The sequence below is a fragment of the Rattus norvegicus genome, chromosome 16, assembly GCF_021556685.1.
Source record: "Rattus norvegicus strain SHRSP/BbbUtx chromosome 16, alternate assembly SHRSP_T2T, whole genome shotgun sequence".
In the NCBI taxonomy this organism is placed as follows: Eukaryota; Metazoa; Chordata; class Mammalia; order Rodentia; family Muridae; genus Rattus; species Rattus norvegicus.
The window spans coordinates 74,467,195-74,485,749 of NC_141549.1; the positions used below are offsets into that span (position 1 = coordinate 74,467,195).

An 18,555-nucleotide genomic window follows, 5' to 3' on the forward strand; every position below is an offset into this window, starting at 1 on the left:
ACAGAGTAAAAGTACATGTTATATCAAAGGCCCAGGCCAGCCTGGTTAACACAGTGAGATACTTCACAAACTAAAACAATGCCTTCCCCAGGAAAAAGATAACCTTCATTTACAAGTCTATTAATTACAAATATGCACAGAGAAAAGGAATTATAAAATGTTATTTTATAACTATGGTATGTAGGTGGTTTGTCTGCAAGTATGTATGTCTATGCTCCAGTGCCTGGTGCTCGAGGAGGCCTGAAGAGAACAGCAGATTCCCTGAAACTGGAGTGAGAGTGTGTGTAGGTGCTGGGAATCGAACCCCGGTTCTCTAGTAACCGCTGAGCCATCTCTCCAAGCCCACCTCAAACTTTAATAGTATAGATAGATACTTTCATAGATAGAAGTTGAGACTATGGACATCTTTTAGGTTCTGTCAGTTACACTCAGAGTTTTGCCCTTCCCCAATTAATACATAATATTTTTAAAATAGAAGAGGCATTTAATTTCAACTTAAAATGAGAACTAGGGGTTGGGGATTTAGCTCAGTGGTAGAGCGCTTGCCTAGCAAGCGCAAGGCCCTGGGTTCGGTCCCCAGCTCCAAAAAATAAAATAAAATAAAATAAAAAAATAAAATGAGAACTAAACAATAAAATACAACTTAAAATAGAAATATGGTAGAAATATCTTTCAATACACGCCCACAAAGAGTTACTATTATTAATAGTATAAAAATTGTTGGACAAAATATAAATATATTGTCCAATGCTACCAGTCTGACTGATAACAATATAGAAAACAATGACTACTATGTATGCTCAAGATAAACTGTACAAAACGGCTTGGACACAAAGCAGCAGAGTGCTTCACAGGCATCATGTGCAGAATAAAATCTGAGTCTTGCTTTCAAAAGAACAGAGGAAGCTACTTTATAACTATACCAGATGCTCTAACAGGATACTATCTGGCAATAAAGAGTGATAATGTACTGATACATGCTAGAACATGGACAGACCTCTAAATCATACTGAGTGAAAGAAGCCAGGAGAATGGCAAAGATCCTAAGGAGAAGGCACTGACTGACAGCTAGCCTCAGGGTGTATGGGAATCCCAAGTGATGTCTACTGGGTGTCAGATGTCTTTGGGGGGTGGGGGGAGTTGACAGAATTCCTAGGTTGTGGTGACAGTAGCATAACTTTGAATGGATTTTTAAAAAGTCACTAAGTTGGGCTGGAGAGAGGCTTCAAAGGTTAAGAGCACTGACTGCTCTTCCAGAGGTCCTGAGGTCAATTCCCAGCAACCACATGGTGGCTCACAACCATCTGTAATGGGATCTGATGCCCTCTTCTGATGTCTAAAGACAGTGACAGTGTACTGATATAAATAAAATAAATAAATCTTAAAAACAAAAACAAAAACAGAATCACGAAGTTCTGGCATTTAAATAAAAGGGTAAATCTGAGTCAGGTTTAGAATGCACACCTTTAATTCCAGCTCAGGGGAGAAAGAGGCAGGCAGTTCTAGTTCTAGGACAGCCTGGTCTATAACAAGGAGTTCCAGGTCAGAAAGAATTCCATAGTGAGATCCTGCCTCAAATAAATAACAAACAAATAAATTATTAAATATTACTAGATGAATGAATACTTCAAAAAAGTTATTAGATTTTAAAAGGTTTATAACAAAATAATATTTATGCTTTTAGTCAAAACATGAATGATTTTTAAACTCTAGATTCTCAAATTACTAAGAGTAATATAAACAAGTTTTCTAGCACTAAAGTAAAAACACTGGCCTAGCTGAAGTCATCTGACTAGTGGATGAAATAATGACTCAAATGTGAGAGCTCCTAGGGCTGCAGGGTGACTCAGTAGTGAAGACTGCAGATGCCTTTACAAAGGACAAGTCCAGTTCCCAACGCTCCTCAGCAAGGTCGAGACTTGCCTGTAACTTCAGCTCCAGGGCATACAAGCCTCCAAGGGCACCCGCAGGCATGTGCGTACTCCCTCTCCCCACGCACACATATAACAATTTAAAATTAAGAAATAAAGTTTAAAGAGAAAAACGTAAAAAGTCCTTAATCTCAAACACTGCTCTCTTGTGAGAAGAGAACGGGAGAGCCATGACTCTTGTGTGGCATCATCTGAAAGCTCTTGAGCCCTAGATATGCACAGGAATTGTTTTATTTCAGGAGTTGACTTAGTCTTCTTTGACAAGGCCTGCCCGATGCCCAGGAACAGACTGGTGGAAGTTCCAAGGAACTGCACAAGCTGACCTAACACCATTCTCTGTTCGTGCTTCTCTAGTTATGGCCACAGGGTTCCGCTGGTAAAAGCCGTAGAGCAAGGGTTGGAACATGGCTCTCAGAGCAGAGCACTCTTCTCAGACACAGGGTCTCCTCACGGAGAAAATACTCAATAGGCAGGCTTCGGGGACAGCACATTGGCTTGCCTTACGTGCAGAGAGGCCTGGATCCATTCCCACATCCATAAAGCAGGTGTGTATGACTGTAATTCCAGCAGAGGGTGGAGGCAGGAGAATCACAAGTTTTACATCATCCTCCGCTACACAGCAACTTTGGGGGCAGCCTGGGCTACATGAGACTGCTTTTAAAAAAAAAAACTCAAGAAAATACATAATACAACCATCTAATATAGTACCTTGCAAAAAAATAAACAAATGACAGCATGAGATTCTTCATTCCTACCCCACATCGACTCTCCCAGCCTTTGACAGCACATGGTGCCAAGAAGAAAGACAGCAAACAACACTAACTGCTATCCTTCGGCAGACTCTTGGCTATACCAGTGTCGTCAATAGGGTGAAACTCCCAATTCTGACTTCTAGATACTTTTTCCTTCTCATTGATCATGAACAGATATCAAGAAGGAAGTTTAATATCAAAAAGAAAAAGATGTGTTCACAAAGCAAGTACCCAGCAATAAATTATAAGCCAAAATGACTTTGACCTTAGTAAACCACTTCCAGGTGGGAGAATCTCAGGAATCTGCTAAACATCACGCTTGGACAAAGTACACCAGAAGAGGACCTCTCTGCTCTTGTAACACTGCTAAGGTGAGATTATCTATCATAACTCATCCAAGGTGTGCTTCTCTGGCCTACCAAATACATAAAGATTCTAAGTGTATTTACAGAGCCGTGAATGAATCGGAAGAGAATAGAAGTACTGTGTGGAACTTAATACGATCACTGTGTGAAACTTTATATGATGAAAAGTACTTGTTTGGGTGAAAATGATTCTATAGGAATCCATAGTGAACTTATGTTCCCCGAGTTAGGCATGGTGAAATACATCTGTAATCCCTGAGCTCAGAATCATGAAGCAGAAGGGTAATGGTAATGATCTTGGGAACAGCCTGAACTATAGAATGAGACCCTGTATCAAAACAAATAAAACAAACAAAGCACAGCTCAAAAAAGGCTTCATCTATATATCAAACTCATATAAAATGTCTAGTCACTTACTAATATACTTTCGTTTTTAAATGAAGTAGGAAAGCCAGTAAGATTAGTATCTTTAAGATAAGGAAGCATGAGAGAAATTATAAACAAATCTAGGAGACAGGTATGGTGGCTCATACTTGTAATCCTAGCTCCTTAGAAGACTGAGGTAAGAACATTGCAAGTTCAAGGCCAACTCGAGCTCATGCTTGCGTCACAGCTAGGATGTCAGAGCAGCAGCAGAACTGCTCCCATTACAACCACAAGCACGGGCGGAGAGCGGTGAGTTAGCTGTGTCCAGTCCAGTCTCTGTTGTTGTTTTAGTTTTGTTTGTTCCATTTATTTATTTATTTGTTTATTTACTTAATTTATTTTTTGAGACAGGGTCTTGCTATGAGACAGCTCTGGCAGGCCTAAAAATTACTACAGATACCTGCTTACATCTGCTTCCATAGTGCTGGGCTTAAAAGCATGAACTCAGCAAACCCTTAGACTTTTTTTTTTTTTTAAAGAAAGAAACAAACAAAAAACCAAAAACCATTCATTCACTGGGTAATGGGCAGCACAGAGGACAGAGGCCATCTTTTCCAGAGAGTGGGTTCTGTCTGTCCACCATACGGGTTCCAGAGTTCTAACTGAGGGGTTGCTAGTACCCACTGAACCACATCACTGGCTGGCCTTCTCCATTCTTTCACACGGCGTGGATACAACATCCAGAGACCCACACTACACACATCTTTTCCCACATCTACTAATACAATTAAGAGAACCCCTCTGGTACTCTCAGAGGTTCATCTCCCAGGTGACCAAAAACTTCCCCTTTAATAGATCAGTTGAAAGGTCTGTGTGAAGGGTCTGGGGAGGCCTCCGTAGTTAGAGGTCATACTGCTCTCACAGAGGACCCAAGTGTGCTTCTCTTCACCCACATCATGCGGCTCTCAACTGCCTGGAACTCCGGCTTCAAGGGGTCAATATTCCTACCCTTCTGGCCTCTGTGCGTGCAGAGTGCACATATCCCAGCACACAATTTAAAATGAAAAGAAAAATCTTTGAAAAACAAACACAACAGGGAGTTCCTAAAACTTAATAGCAGAGCGCTCACCTGCTGTGTACAAAGCCCGAGTTTCACTCCCTAGCTTTGGGGGCAGCAGTTACTGAGGGTTGGAGAGACAGTGGCTAAGCACACCTGTTACTACTCCTCAAGAGGACACAAGTGTGATCCCAGCACCCATGTGAAGCAGCTCAAAGTCACCTGTAATTCAACTACAGAGAATCCTCCTCTGGCCTCTGTGGCACCAGCACATACAAATGTCAATACACACGCACACACACACGCACGCGCGCGCGCGCGCGCGCTAATGTTTTTTAAGAAGTTACTCTAAGGGCTGGGCGTGATGACACGTGCAGCGCTCAGCACTCAGAAGGTGAGGTGGGCATCTCTGTGTTCCAGGTCAGCCTGAACTGTGAAGCCAGCTCCAGACTAGCTAGGAGTACACAGTCAGATAACAAAGACACTTGTTATAGAAGTTCTCTGCGAGTTTAAAATGACCATGATTCTTTCATTTGTCATTAAACACTGAGAAAACCCTGAGGAGCAGAGGCAGGAGGATTGTCGAATGGTCAAGGTCAGCTGTGACTACAGTATAGACTCTGTATCAAGAACACATCACAAGAAGAAAAATCTGATAAAGATTCATATTTCTATGCCAGATAATATACATGTATATCCTTACATTCATACACAACATTGAACACTCACATAGCTTTATTGCAAACTTGTTACTTAGTATCTGTTTATCACTTTTCTTACCTCTTGTGTTAATTTTGGTATGGACCTCAAGCTGGGGATCACTTGAAACCATACAAGGCCACCAAGGATAGGTTCCCACCTTGGACCAAACAAGATCACCAACCTGGAACTTAACACCAGTGGACGTTTCTGTTGTTGGAACAGAAGACAGTATTGGCTGAACCTACAGGAAAAGGTCACAAAACTCCATCAGAAGAGAAAGTGGGGGAGGAGGGAAGATAAAGCGAGAGGGGGATAAAGAGAAGGAGAAAAGAGGAAGGGAGGTGGGAAGGGAGAGAACGAAGTATGAAGGACTTTCAAAGTGCTCGAGGGCTGGGGAGATGGCTCAGAGGGCAGAGTGCTTGTCGCTCCAGCACGGGGTGTTGGGTTAGAGCCCCGAGAGCCCACGTAAAGCAGGTGAGCTACCACACACTGTAATCCCAATGTTCCTATGGAGACGAGAGGTGGAGAAAACATTCTCCAGAAGCTCCTGGCCCAGTCCGCCTGGCAAACATGGGGGCAAACAACAAAGAAACCATTTCCACAACAAGGTGGAAGGACACACAGGGTTGTCTGTCCTCTGACTTCTAGGCTGTGAGGTGAGGCATACACACACCCATGCTCACGCACATGAACACATGCAGAGTGCTTACAATGTAAAAATTATCTTCAATTATTACCTTGTCTATTGGCTATCTATAACTAGCAAAAAGAGTGAGGGAAAACAGTACGCCCATCCTCAATACTGAGAACAGGACCACTGGTTTCCACTGCCAATAAAGCATCTTGGGAGTTCAGTGAGAACAAGCGATCGTGCGTGGTTTTAAAAGGACAATCATTCATAGAAAAAGCGCCCGGGTTTTTCAGTGCACTCTGACCCTCAGATGGCATGGGGTGGTAATGGCGGACTACTTACAGTCGCTGTGTTGTCACCTCTTTTGTTCTCTGAAGACTTATTCATTTACTCTAAGTATATGGATATTTTGCCTGCATCTGAGTAACATATGCTATGTGTGCTCAGTGCCTCCGGAGGTCAGAAGAGAGTGTTGGATCCCCTGGAACTTGAGCCAGCATTCAAGTGCTGGGAACTGAACCTGGGTCCTCTGGAAGAGCAACCAGTGCTCATAATCACTAAGCCATCTCTCCAGCCCCTCTGACAGTCACCTTCTGACACCGTACCTGGTCACAGTATTCAACAAGCCACTCACCGGGACGGCCTCTTTGAGCACTGGCTCTTCTCTTGGCTTTTCTGGTGCAGGGTCCACCCTCTCATTTGGTCTCTAGGAAAAATGTAGGGGACAGAATAAAGAGGCAGTCAACCTAAGACAGGAAGCTAAGCATCGAAGTGTACGTGAAGGACATACACCGACAGGGAGATGCTTTACCAAGTGCATGACACCAGTCCACTCCACACCAGTGAGAACCCACCGCTTACTCCATCACCTGAACAGCACTGTTCTAAGCCGACTGGCTTTCTCTTTTCTTAAAATGTTATTTCTTCTCCCACCTCTCCGCCCTGTTACTCTGCCTGATGTGTGTGCAGAGGTCAGAGGACAACATGGGAGTCGTTTCTCTCCTCCCACCTTTATGTAGGTTCTAGGCATTGGACACAGGTCACCAGGCTTCCTCAGAAAGCACCTTTACTCAATGAGATCTTCTCAGCCACTTTCTTTTTTATCAGATTAAAGGAAAAATAGGAAGTTGAAACAGCTCATAAGCTATAGCCTGGAATTTTTCTGGATAGTACTTGGGTAATATGTATGGAGAGCCTTACATTTTCAGATTTTTGTCCAAGAAATTTTCTAAAATTGTTTCTGAAAAGGCACTGATAAGAAAAAAATGTTAAGTGGGAAGATATTCAAACCAGTCCTGCTTCTAAACACCACACCAGAAGACAGCGCAGTGGGGCTGGCGGTGGTCAGCACTTAGGAGCACTGCTCTCCTGGAGTTTGTTTCCCAGCACCTACTCCTGGAGGCTTGCAATCGCTGCTGGCTCCACCTCCAAGGCCTCTGACCTCTAATGGCGCTCCCGTGCACATACCCATATAGACACAAACACACATCAGCATGATTAAACAAATTAATAAATCTTCTCTAAGATATAGCTATATAAAAATAAAATTGATTAAATATAAAGGCAATATGTACATATGTATGTATATATGTATATGTATGCATATATATGCATGTGAAATGAAAGCAGAAGATGGATCTTTGTCTGAAGGGGACCAGCAAGACAGGGATGGGCTGTCAGAAAAGAGGGGTGCTTGTGCAACTGTAAGTGAAGAATGACATATGAAAATGCCATAATGCGGGCTAGAGATGGCTCAGTGGTTAAGGGCACCGACTGCTCTTCCAGAGGTCCTAAGTTCAATTCCCAGCAACCACATGGTGGCTCACAACCATCTGTAATGGGATCTGATGTCCTTTTGGTATGTCTGAGACAGCTACAGTGTACTTATATACATAAAATAAATCAATCTTTAAAAAAGAAAGAGACAGGGCTGGAGAGATGGCTCAGTGGTTAAGAGCACCCGACTGCTCTTCCAGAGGTCCTGAGTTCAATCCCCAGCAACCACATGGTAGCTCACAACCATCTGTAAAGAGATCAATGCCCTCTTCTGGTGTATCTGAAGACAGCTACAGTGTACTTATATATAATAAATGAATAAATCTTAAAAAAAAAAAAGAGACAAATAGATTTGTTTAAAAAAAAAAAGAAAATGCCACAATGCAATCTATTACTTTGACATTAATTAAAATATTAATTTAAAATAGAGACATCTAAAATTTTAAAGTATAAACTATTATATTACTTTTTAAACCATGAGCCCCAGAAATACATTCTTTTTAAAGTGAACTTTGGAAGACTGGAGAGATGGCTCAGTGGTTAAGAACACTGGTGCTCTTGCAGAGGACCTAGGCTCGGTTCCCAGCGCCTACATAGAGACTCACAGGCATCCACAACTCCAGTTTCAGGGGATGTGATGCCTTTTTCTGACTTCCAGAAGCACAAGGCATGCACATAATACACAGACATACATGAAGGCAAAACACTAATACATATAAAAAGTAAAATCAATAGATAATTTTTGAAATAGTGACTGTGTGGCTAGCAGGATGGTGAAGGTACCCGCCAAAACTGACAGCCTGAGCCCATCCCTGGAGCTACATGGTGGAGGGCAGACTTGACTCTTCAAACTGTTCCTTAACTCCCACTTGTGCACCCTGGCAGCACGTGCGTGTGTGCGTGCGTGCGTGTGTGTACATGCCACAGCACAAGCAAACTGACAATTTCATAAGGAAGTGTCTAAGTTGAGTCCAGTGCCATGCATGTGTAACACCTGACACTTGAGCGCTAAGGTGAGAGGATAGTTGAGCTGAGGCTGGCCAGAGTAACAGAATTTTTCTCTTAAAAGAAAAACATGGGGGTGGGAAAGTAGTATAGAACTGACTACCAAAAGCTGTAACCCCACACTCCTACACACACACACACACACACACACACACACACACACACACACAGATATCGATAAATAAGACATTTTACAGGCAGGTTGGAGACACAGCTAGAGCACAGTGCTTGCACAGCATGTGTGACACGCTGGGTTCACTTCCTACAAACTCAAAGAAAACAAAGAGTCTCTGTAAGGAGATCTGGAACTAGCTACTCAAAGTCTAAAGTAGAAATAGGTTTACTCTTAATTCAACAATTGCATTTCAGGAGCTAATCCTACAGTAACATAAAAAATATAAAAATAAAAATTTAACCAGAGTAATTATACCATTATTTCAGAGCAGTAATCCACACATCTATCAACATCTTCAAACTTTTTATTAAAGGAAACAAACAAAACAGGTGTGCCTTGAAAAGACTTGATACAACAAGACAAACACATAATAGTAATTATCTGTTTTGACAATGAGATTAAGGAAATGCTAAAAGAAAAATTATACTTTTCTATTATTTGCATTTTCTGTAAAAAGCAAATTTTCTTGGGAGACAGAACAGGCTACCCCAGGCTAATGAGACTCTGTCTTAAAGAAGAAAAAAAATGTAAATAATTTCTATAAAGGTTTTTATTCACTTATTTATTTTGGTCTCTCTATGTAACCCTGGCTGTCCTAGAACTCACTCTGTAGACCAGGCTGGCCTCAAACTCACAGAGATCCCCCTGCCTCTGCCTCCCAAGTGCTGAGATTAAAGGTGTCTACTACCACACCTGTTAAAGTTTTGTTTGTTGTTTTAATTTCTTTTCGAGAATAAAATTCAGATGGATTAAATAAGGCCATAAACCTATAAATAGATATGGCTCTGACCTAGAGGGCTCTCTAAGAAGGAACTCATAATCTGAGAATAGAAGGAGGAGGAGCTGGCTTAGTAAAAAGTAGAGAAAGAGTACAACAGCAAGAAGCAATAACAGGCAGGTGCAGTGACGTGAACACAGTCAGCTCCTGTAGGTGCATCTGTTTGAATGCCTGCTCTCCAATTGGTGAATCTCTTCAGAAGGATTAAGGAGGTGTGGCCTTGTTGGAAGAAGTGTGTTACTGGGGTGGGCTTTGAGGTTTTCAAAAGCTCATGCCAAGCCTAGTCTGTCTCTGTCTGTCTGTCCCTCCCTCTGTCTCTGTCTCTCTCTCTGCCTACTGCCTGCTGATCAGGATGTAGAGCTCTCAGCTACTTCCCCAGAGCCCGTCTTGTCTGCTTTCTGCCATGATGATCATGAACTAACCTTCTAAAAGTGTAAGCCAGCCCCAGTTAAACGCTTTGTTTTATAAGAATTGCTTTGGTCATGGTTGTCTCTCCACAGAAACAGAACAGTAACTAAGAGAGCATGTGTGAGGTTCCCAAGGTCAAAAGACAGATTGTAGGTCATGTCCATTGGCTGGGAGAGATGGAGTGGTTCAAAGCACTGGGCGCTTCTGCAGTGTTTGATGCACAGCACTCATATGGCAGTTGACAAGTGTCTGCAGTTCCAATTCTAGGGGCTCCAGTGCCCTTGATCTCTGCAGGCACCAGCTATATGCACAGGGTAGACACCTATGCACGTTAACATAATTGACTAGTTAGTTAATTTTTTTATAAAAGGTCACACCTAGTGACCCATGCCAAAGGCAGAGAGGCCCGTGAGGATGGAAGGGCAGGTTAGATTGCAAGGGCCTTGTAAACCATAACAAAGTATTTGTATTTCGTATTAAGTGCAATGAAAAGCCAGGGAAGAGGCTTGGAAGACAAGTAATAGGTTACAGGTGTGTGCTGCCACCGCCGCCACCACCACCGCCGCCGCCGCCGCCGCTGCCGCCACCACCACCACCACCACCACCACCACTGGACTCAATTGTTGGTAGTTCTTTCAGGCCATTTAGATAAGAGTCAAAATTACTTATAAAGATTTGAAAATGTCAGTCACTTTCAAAGGAAAGAGGTGGCAAGAAAAAAAAAGCCCAAGATTTACTCTAAATTACTTTATTTTATGAAAAAAATTCCATTTGTTACATATATGCTAACCTGGAAACAAAACACAAAGCAAGACAGCAGGCATTTAGTGATCTCTGGGATCATAAGGTGAATCCAGTCAGCATGAAAAACAGCATCATAGACTTAAGTAAGAAAAGCTGTCCACCAGCTGTGACGGGGCGAGCCTACACCAGCTGAGATGGGGCGAGTGAGCCTCAATACCAGCATTCAAAGCCAAGAGGAAGGAGAGCTGCAACCATTCAAGAGCAGAGCAGCCTGGGATACACAGACAGATGATATCTTAGGAGGAGGTAAGGGGAAGAGTGACAGGCTTCCATGGAGAAATGGCCAATAATAGTTAAATGCAGGGTGAGAGAGATGACTCTGCAGTTAAAGTCACTTTTGCTCTTGCAGAGGACCTGGGTTTAGTTCCTAGCAACCACAGGATGAACCTTAACTCTAGTTCCAAACAACCCAACAGCCTCTTCTAGACTTCTTGGGTGTTGTGGTGTGTACAAGGTACAGACATAGATGCAGGCAAAATATTCACATATAAATAAAAATAAATAAATTTTTAAGTCAAAACTGGATATGGTGGCACGCAGCTTTATGTAGACTAACCTGATATACAGAATGAGTTAAAGAACAACCAGGGAGAGCCTCTTCTCAAGAATACAATGCAGTCAAATGCTCAGAATCAAGAAAAATAAGGATTTAGAGGCTCAGGAAGTGGAGGTAGATTATAGGCGGGTGGCAGGTGGCGGGAGTTCAGTGAGTGAGTGTCTGCGGTGCACAGCTAACTTCTATCTTCCTTTATTCATTCGCCCAACACAAAGTCCATACAAGACACCATGGAAGCGAGTTCTGTGTCGGGTGTTTGTTAGATGACATTAAGAGCTCATGACGAGGTTGGAGACATGGCTCAGTGGTTAAGAGCTTTTGCTGCTCTCCTAGAGAACCCAGTTCAGTTCTCAACACCCACAGCAAGTGACTACAACAGACTATATAGCCCTAACCCCAGGGGATTCAAGACCCTCTCCTGGCCTCCACGGACACCTGCATGCACATGCATGAACATACATGAGCTCAAAAGAGGGGACTAGTGAAACAGCTTGAAGATAAAGGTACTTGCTGACAAGCTTGACAACCCGAGTTCAATTCCTGGGTCAACAGGGTGAACGAGAACCTACCCCCCAAGTTATTTTATTTTATTTTTTTTATAAGGACAGCATTTAATTGAGGCTGCCTTACAGGTTCAGAGGTTCAGTCCGCTATCATCAAGGCAGGAGCATGGCAGCATCCAGGCAGGCATGGTGCAAGAGGAGCTGAGAGGTCTACATCTTCATCTGAAGGCTGCTAGCAGATACCGGCTTCCAGGCAGCTAGGACAAGGCTTATTAAAGCTCACACCCACAATGACACACCTATTCCAACAAGGCCACATCTCCTAATAGTGTCACACCCTGGGCCAAGCATATACAAACCATCATATTCTACTCCCTGGCCTCTATAGACTTGTTCAAATACATGAATCTATGGGGGCCATACCTAAACACAGTCTAATACAAAATACATTTAGTCCAACTTCCATAGTCTATAGCACTCTCAACAATGTTAAAAGTCCAAAGTTTAAGATCTCTTCTGAGATCCATCCAATCATTTAACTGCAATCCCCAAAGCAAGACAGGAATCCAGCTGGGCAAACTCCAAACCCTGCGTCTCCACGTCTGACGTCACAGCGGTCTTCAGATCTCCAGCTCCTTTCTCATCTTTGTTGACTGCAACAAACTTCTCTGCCCTGGGCTGGTTCCACTCCCTGTCAGCAGCTCTCCTCTGCAGGTATCTTACGACTTGGGCATCTTTAGCATCTTGGGCTCTCCAAGGCAACTTCAATATTAAAGCTTCTTGTTTCAATGTCGGGGATCTATACATGGTCTGGGCGGCTCCAAAGGGCTCCAAAGAGCTGAGTCACCTCTGCAGCCCTGTCCTCTAAGCTCAGGTTGATCCAATCCACTACCACTGCTGCTCTTGGTGATCATCCCACGGTACTGGCATCTATAATACACTCGACTTACTTCACCAAAAGCCTCTCTCAGGCTCTCTTCCTGGTGTCAAGCCTCAACTCCTTTGCATGACCCCTTCAGTCCTGGGCCATCAACTACAACTGAGGCTGCACTTTCTTTCACCGACGGCCTTTCATGGCCTCTCAGTACCAAGCCTTCTGCTCTTCATGACCCCTTCATGCCTTCAAACCCAGTACCACCTGGGTGATTCTTACACATTACCAAGTACAGCTGCAGCACGAGGTACAACCTTGGCTATCTCTGGAACACAGCTTCTTTGTGTTCTCAGAAAATAACTTCCCAGAAAATTTCATCACAGTGATGCTGCTCTCTTCTTAATCACCACTAATTTCTTAGCTCCAGTTAACCAGCATTAATTGTCCCTGTAGTCCCTTCTATTCTTGGCTCTAAAGCCAGAGCCACATGGCTGAAACTGCTGTGTTCTGCTGCTTGCTGGAGCTGGAACATGGCCCCCTTGTTCAGTCACTAGCTTCCTCTTTTTTTCCAACTCTTTCACTGCCTAAGTTTGGCTGTCCTGGATCTTGCTCTGTAGACTGACCGTGAACTCAGAGATCTGCATGCTTGGCTACTGGGATCAAAGTGTGTACCACTGTGCCTGAATTTAAGCTTTTCTTCACCTATAACTCCGTCTGTCTCAGATGGGCCTTGAACTTAGAGATCTGCTTGGCTTTATCTCCTGGGATTAAAAGTATGTAGCACCATGCCTGGATCTAAATTTAGCTGGGTAGGATCTTGCCCCAAGGTCACCACTCCGTTAATTCAATTTAATACCCTTGAACACAGGATTCAGTTCTATTTCACTTCCTGGTGCCCCTTTAATACTCAAACTCTATCTTATATATTTTTCCTTTCTAAGCTTGCTATGCTTGTTCAAAATGCTCTTTATCAGACTTAACCAAAGAACAAAGTCTCTGCTGTACTCCCCAACTTACACACACACACACACACACACACACACACACACACACACACACACACGATGAACTAGAATATAAGCACCTGAGAGCAGACATCTTTTACTTTTCATTCACAGTCATGCCTTCAATTCTTAGAACAGTGCCCAATATGTGATATTCAATTAATATGTGTTAAATGAGTGAGAAAATGACAGAACAAATAGGAAAATACATGAAATAACACACATGGGACTCATGATAACAGACTTACTGTGATCTTTATGGGGGAGGGTCAATCACATTTGAGTCATACTAAACAGTAGAGTCCAGCTATCCAAGAAATGTTCAATTAATAAGTAATCTTTTTTTAAAGCAAAGACAATAAATTAACTTATTCAGATATATGAAATAAAAGGGCACATAACTGTCACAAAATAAGCATTTGTTTGTTTCTCCCTAAATGCATGTCTAGGAAACACCTGTAGTTTACATCACACACTTTTCCTTCACGTTAGAACTGATCTACTACATACTTAGCATTGTGATCTTAGTGCCATGAAATTCACAACCAAATCTCAGATATTAAAATAATCCACCAGAGCTGGGCATAAAGTGGCTCATGCCTTTAGATTAAAAAACTAAAAAACAAATTAATAACCAAAAAAACAAAAAACAAAAAACAAAAAAAACCCACCAGTATACCTGGGCTTTTATAAAAACGCCATCTGAAGACCTAGTCAACATATTTAAATACTACTGTATTTTATTTTTGAGGCAGGGTCTCACTGTGTAGCCCTGGCTAGCCTAGAACGGGCTACATAGACAAAGCTAGCCTGGAACTTACTGAGCTCCCGCCAGCTGCCTACATCTGCCTCCACTCCCTGAGGGCTAGAACTAAAGATGCAAGCCCCAGCCCCGGGGATGCTCTGGCTGTATGGAGGCCCTCCCTCTGCCTGTTAGTACCAAACACTTGGGAACCATCTTAGATCTAAGCTCTACCAGCAAATCTGGCCTGATATAAAATCTCTTTCCTTTGCTTTTTGTCTCCATCTTCTAAAACCAAGAGTTTTGACGTAAACAAGTAAGAATAATTGAATCTCTCAAGAGGCAGAGGTAGGCGGATCTCAGGACAGCCTGGTGTATAGAACGAGTTCTAGGATAGCCAGGGCTAAACAGAGAAACCCTGTCTTGGAAAGTCCCCCAAAGGAGGTGGGAGGAGAGAAAAGGAAACAAGATTCTTGGTGTCAAAGACTTTAAAAATATCATCTACTCATCAAGTATTTATTTATGATATTTCTAGGCGCCTTACCAATGGCAAGAAAGAACTCACTAGAAACATTCATATTTGAAAAGAAAAACATAAAAAAGATTCCCAACTTCCAGTAGCCATGGAAGACTACAAAACTACACAGAACATTTCAACTTACATTCTGCCCCTCTGGCTCTAACTTGGGGACCTTGTGTGACTTTCGCTCTTCGGATCTCGATGACTCGTGTCTGCTGCTTTTTTTCCTCTTTTCCTTTCTGCTTTCGTGCTTTGACTTTAAGTGCTCACTGGCCTGTACTTCGTTTAAAAGGTCTCCACAGAGGGAGGACTCAAACAATTCCCTGCCATTCTGGATAGTTTTGGTTATTTTTAGTTTAATCTCGGGTGAGCCTGTCTTCTTTGGAATCACAGTTTGTGGTACCGGAGGAGGAGGAGGAGGAAGAAGAGGAGGAGGAGGAGGCTGTGGGGGAGACGGTTTTTCCAGAATTTCATGTGGTCTTGTGTTTGGAATTTCTGAATGGTAATAGTCAGTAGGACTAAAGTTTCTAACTGCACCAAAACCGTTGGCTGACCCATTGGGATACTGGCTATATGGCGGGTATTTGGTTTGAGTCTCATACAAGCTGATGGACGGTGGGTAGCCGTTTGTGAGTGGAGGAAGGTCTTCTGTTGCAGGTGGACATTGGAAACCTTGTTGCAAAGTAGCTTCGAAGGGTGTCGGGCCACCATCTTCAACAATGTCACTGTTGTTATCAAAGGCATCCTCCTGGCGGATATTGGCCGAGTCAATGAGTTGAGGTGGTTGCTGAATTGTGTTTCCCATGATCCCTTGCATGAAAGAGAAAGAGAAATCCATTGTTCTGCTCCAGCATCCTTAACTTTCCCTTTCTCTCATCGAGCCTAAAATTGAAAAGAGAATTAAAAAGTATTAGACTTCTAGTAGGTAAGAAGCCAACCAATGACCACACAAGTACCTTATACCTAATTTCACATTCAGATGCAGGCATTAAACCTTCACAATTCCGACATAAAGCAAATAGAGTCAGTTATGGAGCCCAGGCTGTCCTTAAACTGGAGAGCCTCCTGACTCATCCTCCCAGGTCCTGAGATTACAGGAACATACCATCATACCCAGCAAAAGCCTTGCTTACTTCCATAACATCTTTAGCATGTGTAAGTAATTTTCATACATGTTTACTTTATTCCTCTCTTTTTTTTTAAAGACAGGGTTTCTCTGTGTAGCCATGGCTGTCCTGAAACTCATTCTGAGGATCATGCTGGCCTTGAACTCAGAGATCTGCCTATCTCTGCCTCCTTAGCACTGGGATTAAAGGTGTGCGCCCCCCACTGTGGTGTTATACTATATTCTTTGAATGGTTATATAATAAACATAGCATTCCTTTACAGATTCAACCATGTGTGTACTATAAATCAACTAGCTGCTTACAAGTTTTTAGTATACAAACATGTCCACAGAAAACCCACTGTGAGACAAACTGCCCTCACATTCAGGATTCTCCTACACCCCCCCCCCCCTGAGTATTGGGATCATAGGCATGCACTATGCATATGCAGCTCTTGAAGAATGTCCCTTCAGTAGGGTACACTATCAGATGCCTGCCAACACAGGACTGAGGCAGTGGAGACAGAAGAATCTTGAGGTGGAGGACAAACTGAGTAATATATAAGGAGACCCTGTCTCAAAGAGAGAAAAAAAAAAATCAAACTATAAATCTGTGAATATATGTATTTATATAGGGCAGACTTTACAACTTTTTATCTAGCTGCAAAACTGTTCTACTGGCCGTACTAAATCAATTTATATAATCACATCACTAATGTGTAAAGCTAATTATCTATACTCCTGGCCACTATCTAGTTGTCTTTAAAGTGGCATATATAGCAGAAGAATCATTTTTTCTTTTCTTCTTCTTCTTTTTTTTTTTTTTTTTTTTTTGTTCTTTTTTTCGGAGCTGGGGACCAAACCCAGGGCCTTGCGCTTCCTAGGCAAGCGCTCTACCACTGAGCTAAATCCCCAGCCCCCTCCTTCTTCTTCTTCTTCTTCTTCTTCTTCTTCTTCTTCTTCTTCTTCTTCTTCTTCTTCTTCTTCTTCTTCTTCTTCTTCTTTTTTTTCTTTTTTCTTTTTTTTCGGAGCTGGGGACCAAACCCAGGGCCTTGCGCTTGCTAGGCAAGCGCTCTACCACTGAGCTAAATCCCCAACCCCAGCAGAATCATTTTTAAATGCACTTTACTCTTGAAGATTCCAGCTTAATAAAGTCTGTGTGGGGAAGGTTAAAGCATGAGTATTTTAAGACCACATCCCAGCTAATTTTGATGCAAGTCCTTCGCTAGATCACTGAAGTTCATCACTGTATTTATTACACAATTATGCAGTGTACTACAAAGTACTTGAACCTCCCCACACTAGGTAACAAGTTTAACATAGACACACATCTGCAGTAAGACCACACTGTCTTGTCAGAACTCGGACAAGTTCACATCCAAGATAAAATATTGATGAATAGTTCATATACTATTTTTACATTTTCATCTATAGAAGGAACAGGTTTTATTACTAATTAACTCTAATGAACTGATTTTAGATGTTTGGAATAGTGTGAAGACTTTTGAAGCATACAGACTAGTTCAATTCTGCGATTAACAGTGTTTACCATCTTGGTTTAAGGAGTATCTAGTACTTACCAAACTCAGAACTGCAAATCAGAGAGGAAAACAAAACCTAACAATTCACTCTCTGAGCCGTAGCCAGTCCTCCACTCACAGCTGTTGTTCGTTCACTGTGAGCGAACAAATAGCCCGAGACCTTTTAACATTGCTAACAAATTGATAAGACGGCAAATGTTAAAAGCTACGGAGGCACACATCTTTAACCTCAGCACTTGGGGAAGCAAGGGAAGGCAGATCTCTCTGAGTTCAAGACCAGCTTGATCTGCACAGTGAGTTCCAGGCTAACCAGAGCTATGAAAGAACATCTAAAAATTAAAATTAAAAAACAAAAGCAAAACCCATGTAGGACACCAAAATCTAGTTCCCAGCTGCTCTCCATCGATGTAAGGGGGAGGGTAAGCAGCAGCCTCACTCTAGCAGCTCCTCTGGGCCAGGTGTTTGTACATCACTCCATCTACTCCTCATAACAACCTGGTGGGTAGGTAGTTAGGCACTGTGACTCCTATAAAAGGCCGTGATAGTCTGAGTGAGGGGCTAAGTGGCCCGCCCAAACCACAAAGCAAAGGGCAGGCAGCTCTGGACTAAATGCAGGTTCATGTGCCTCTAAAGCCCATCTCCTCCCCAAAGCTATCAGTTTCTAGAGGATTCCTTCTTTTGTTCAAGTGCTCTATTCCTAGACAACTGTCAAATTAGCAGCTACCCTAATGACTAACTCCAATGTTTAAACACTGTTTATACAGAGGTCAACACGAAATTCTCTCGCTAGCCTTTCCCCACATATTATCCCTTCTAATCCCATCTGGAGAAGTAGAGGCAGTGAGAACTAAGACAAGTAAACACAACTCTGTCAACTGACAGTTAAGCTTCAACTCAGTTCCCAGCTAGCTTACGCCAGTCACTGACAGTGCTGAGAAGCTTTACAAAAAATGTCTTAGG

At 42.6% G+C, this 18,555-nt stretch overlaps 2 protein-coding genes across 18 annotated transcripts in view; one reads left to right on the forward strand and one right to left on the reverse strand.

Moving 5' to 3' along the window:
- The window catches only part of Erich1 (glutamate-rich 1), a gene marked incomplete at its 5' end in the record, with an annotated part of 52,793,804 nt that overhangs the window by 43,596,635 nt on the left and 9,178,614 nt on the right, over positions 1-18,555 (forward strand).
- Positions 1-18,555, reverse strand: part of Nsd3 (nuclear receptor binding SET domain protein 3) — a 111,418-nt gene that overhangs the window by 61,944 nt on the left and 30,919 nt on the right. For all 18 annotated transcript variants that reach the window (XR_015639370.1, XR_015639369.1, NM_001436791.1 and 15 more), the window contains 3 exon segments: positions 15,092-15,831; positions 6,439-6,510; positions 5,252-5,414 (listed from right to left, as the gene is read on the reverse strand). Coding sequence is in view for 16 of the 18 variants with exons in the window: in NM_001436791.1 (NP_001423720.1) it covers positions 5,252-5,414; positions 6,439-6,510; positions 15,092-15,787 (931 nt within the window). In the remaining 2 variants the exon portion in view is untranslated.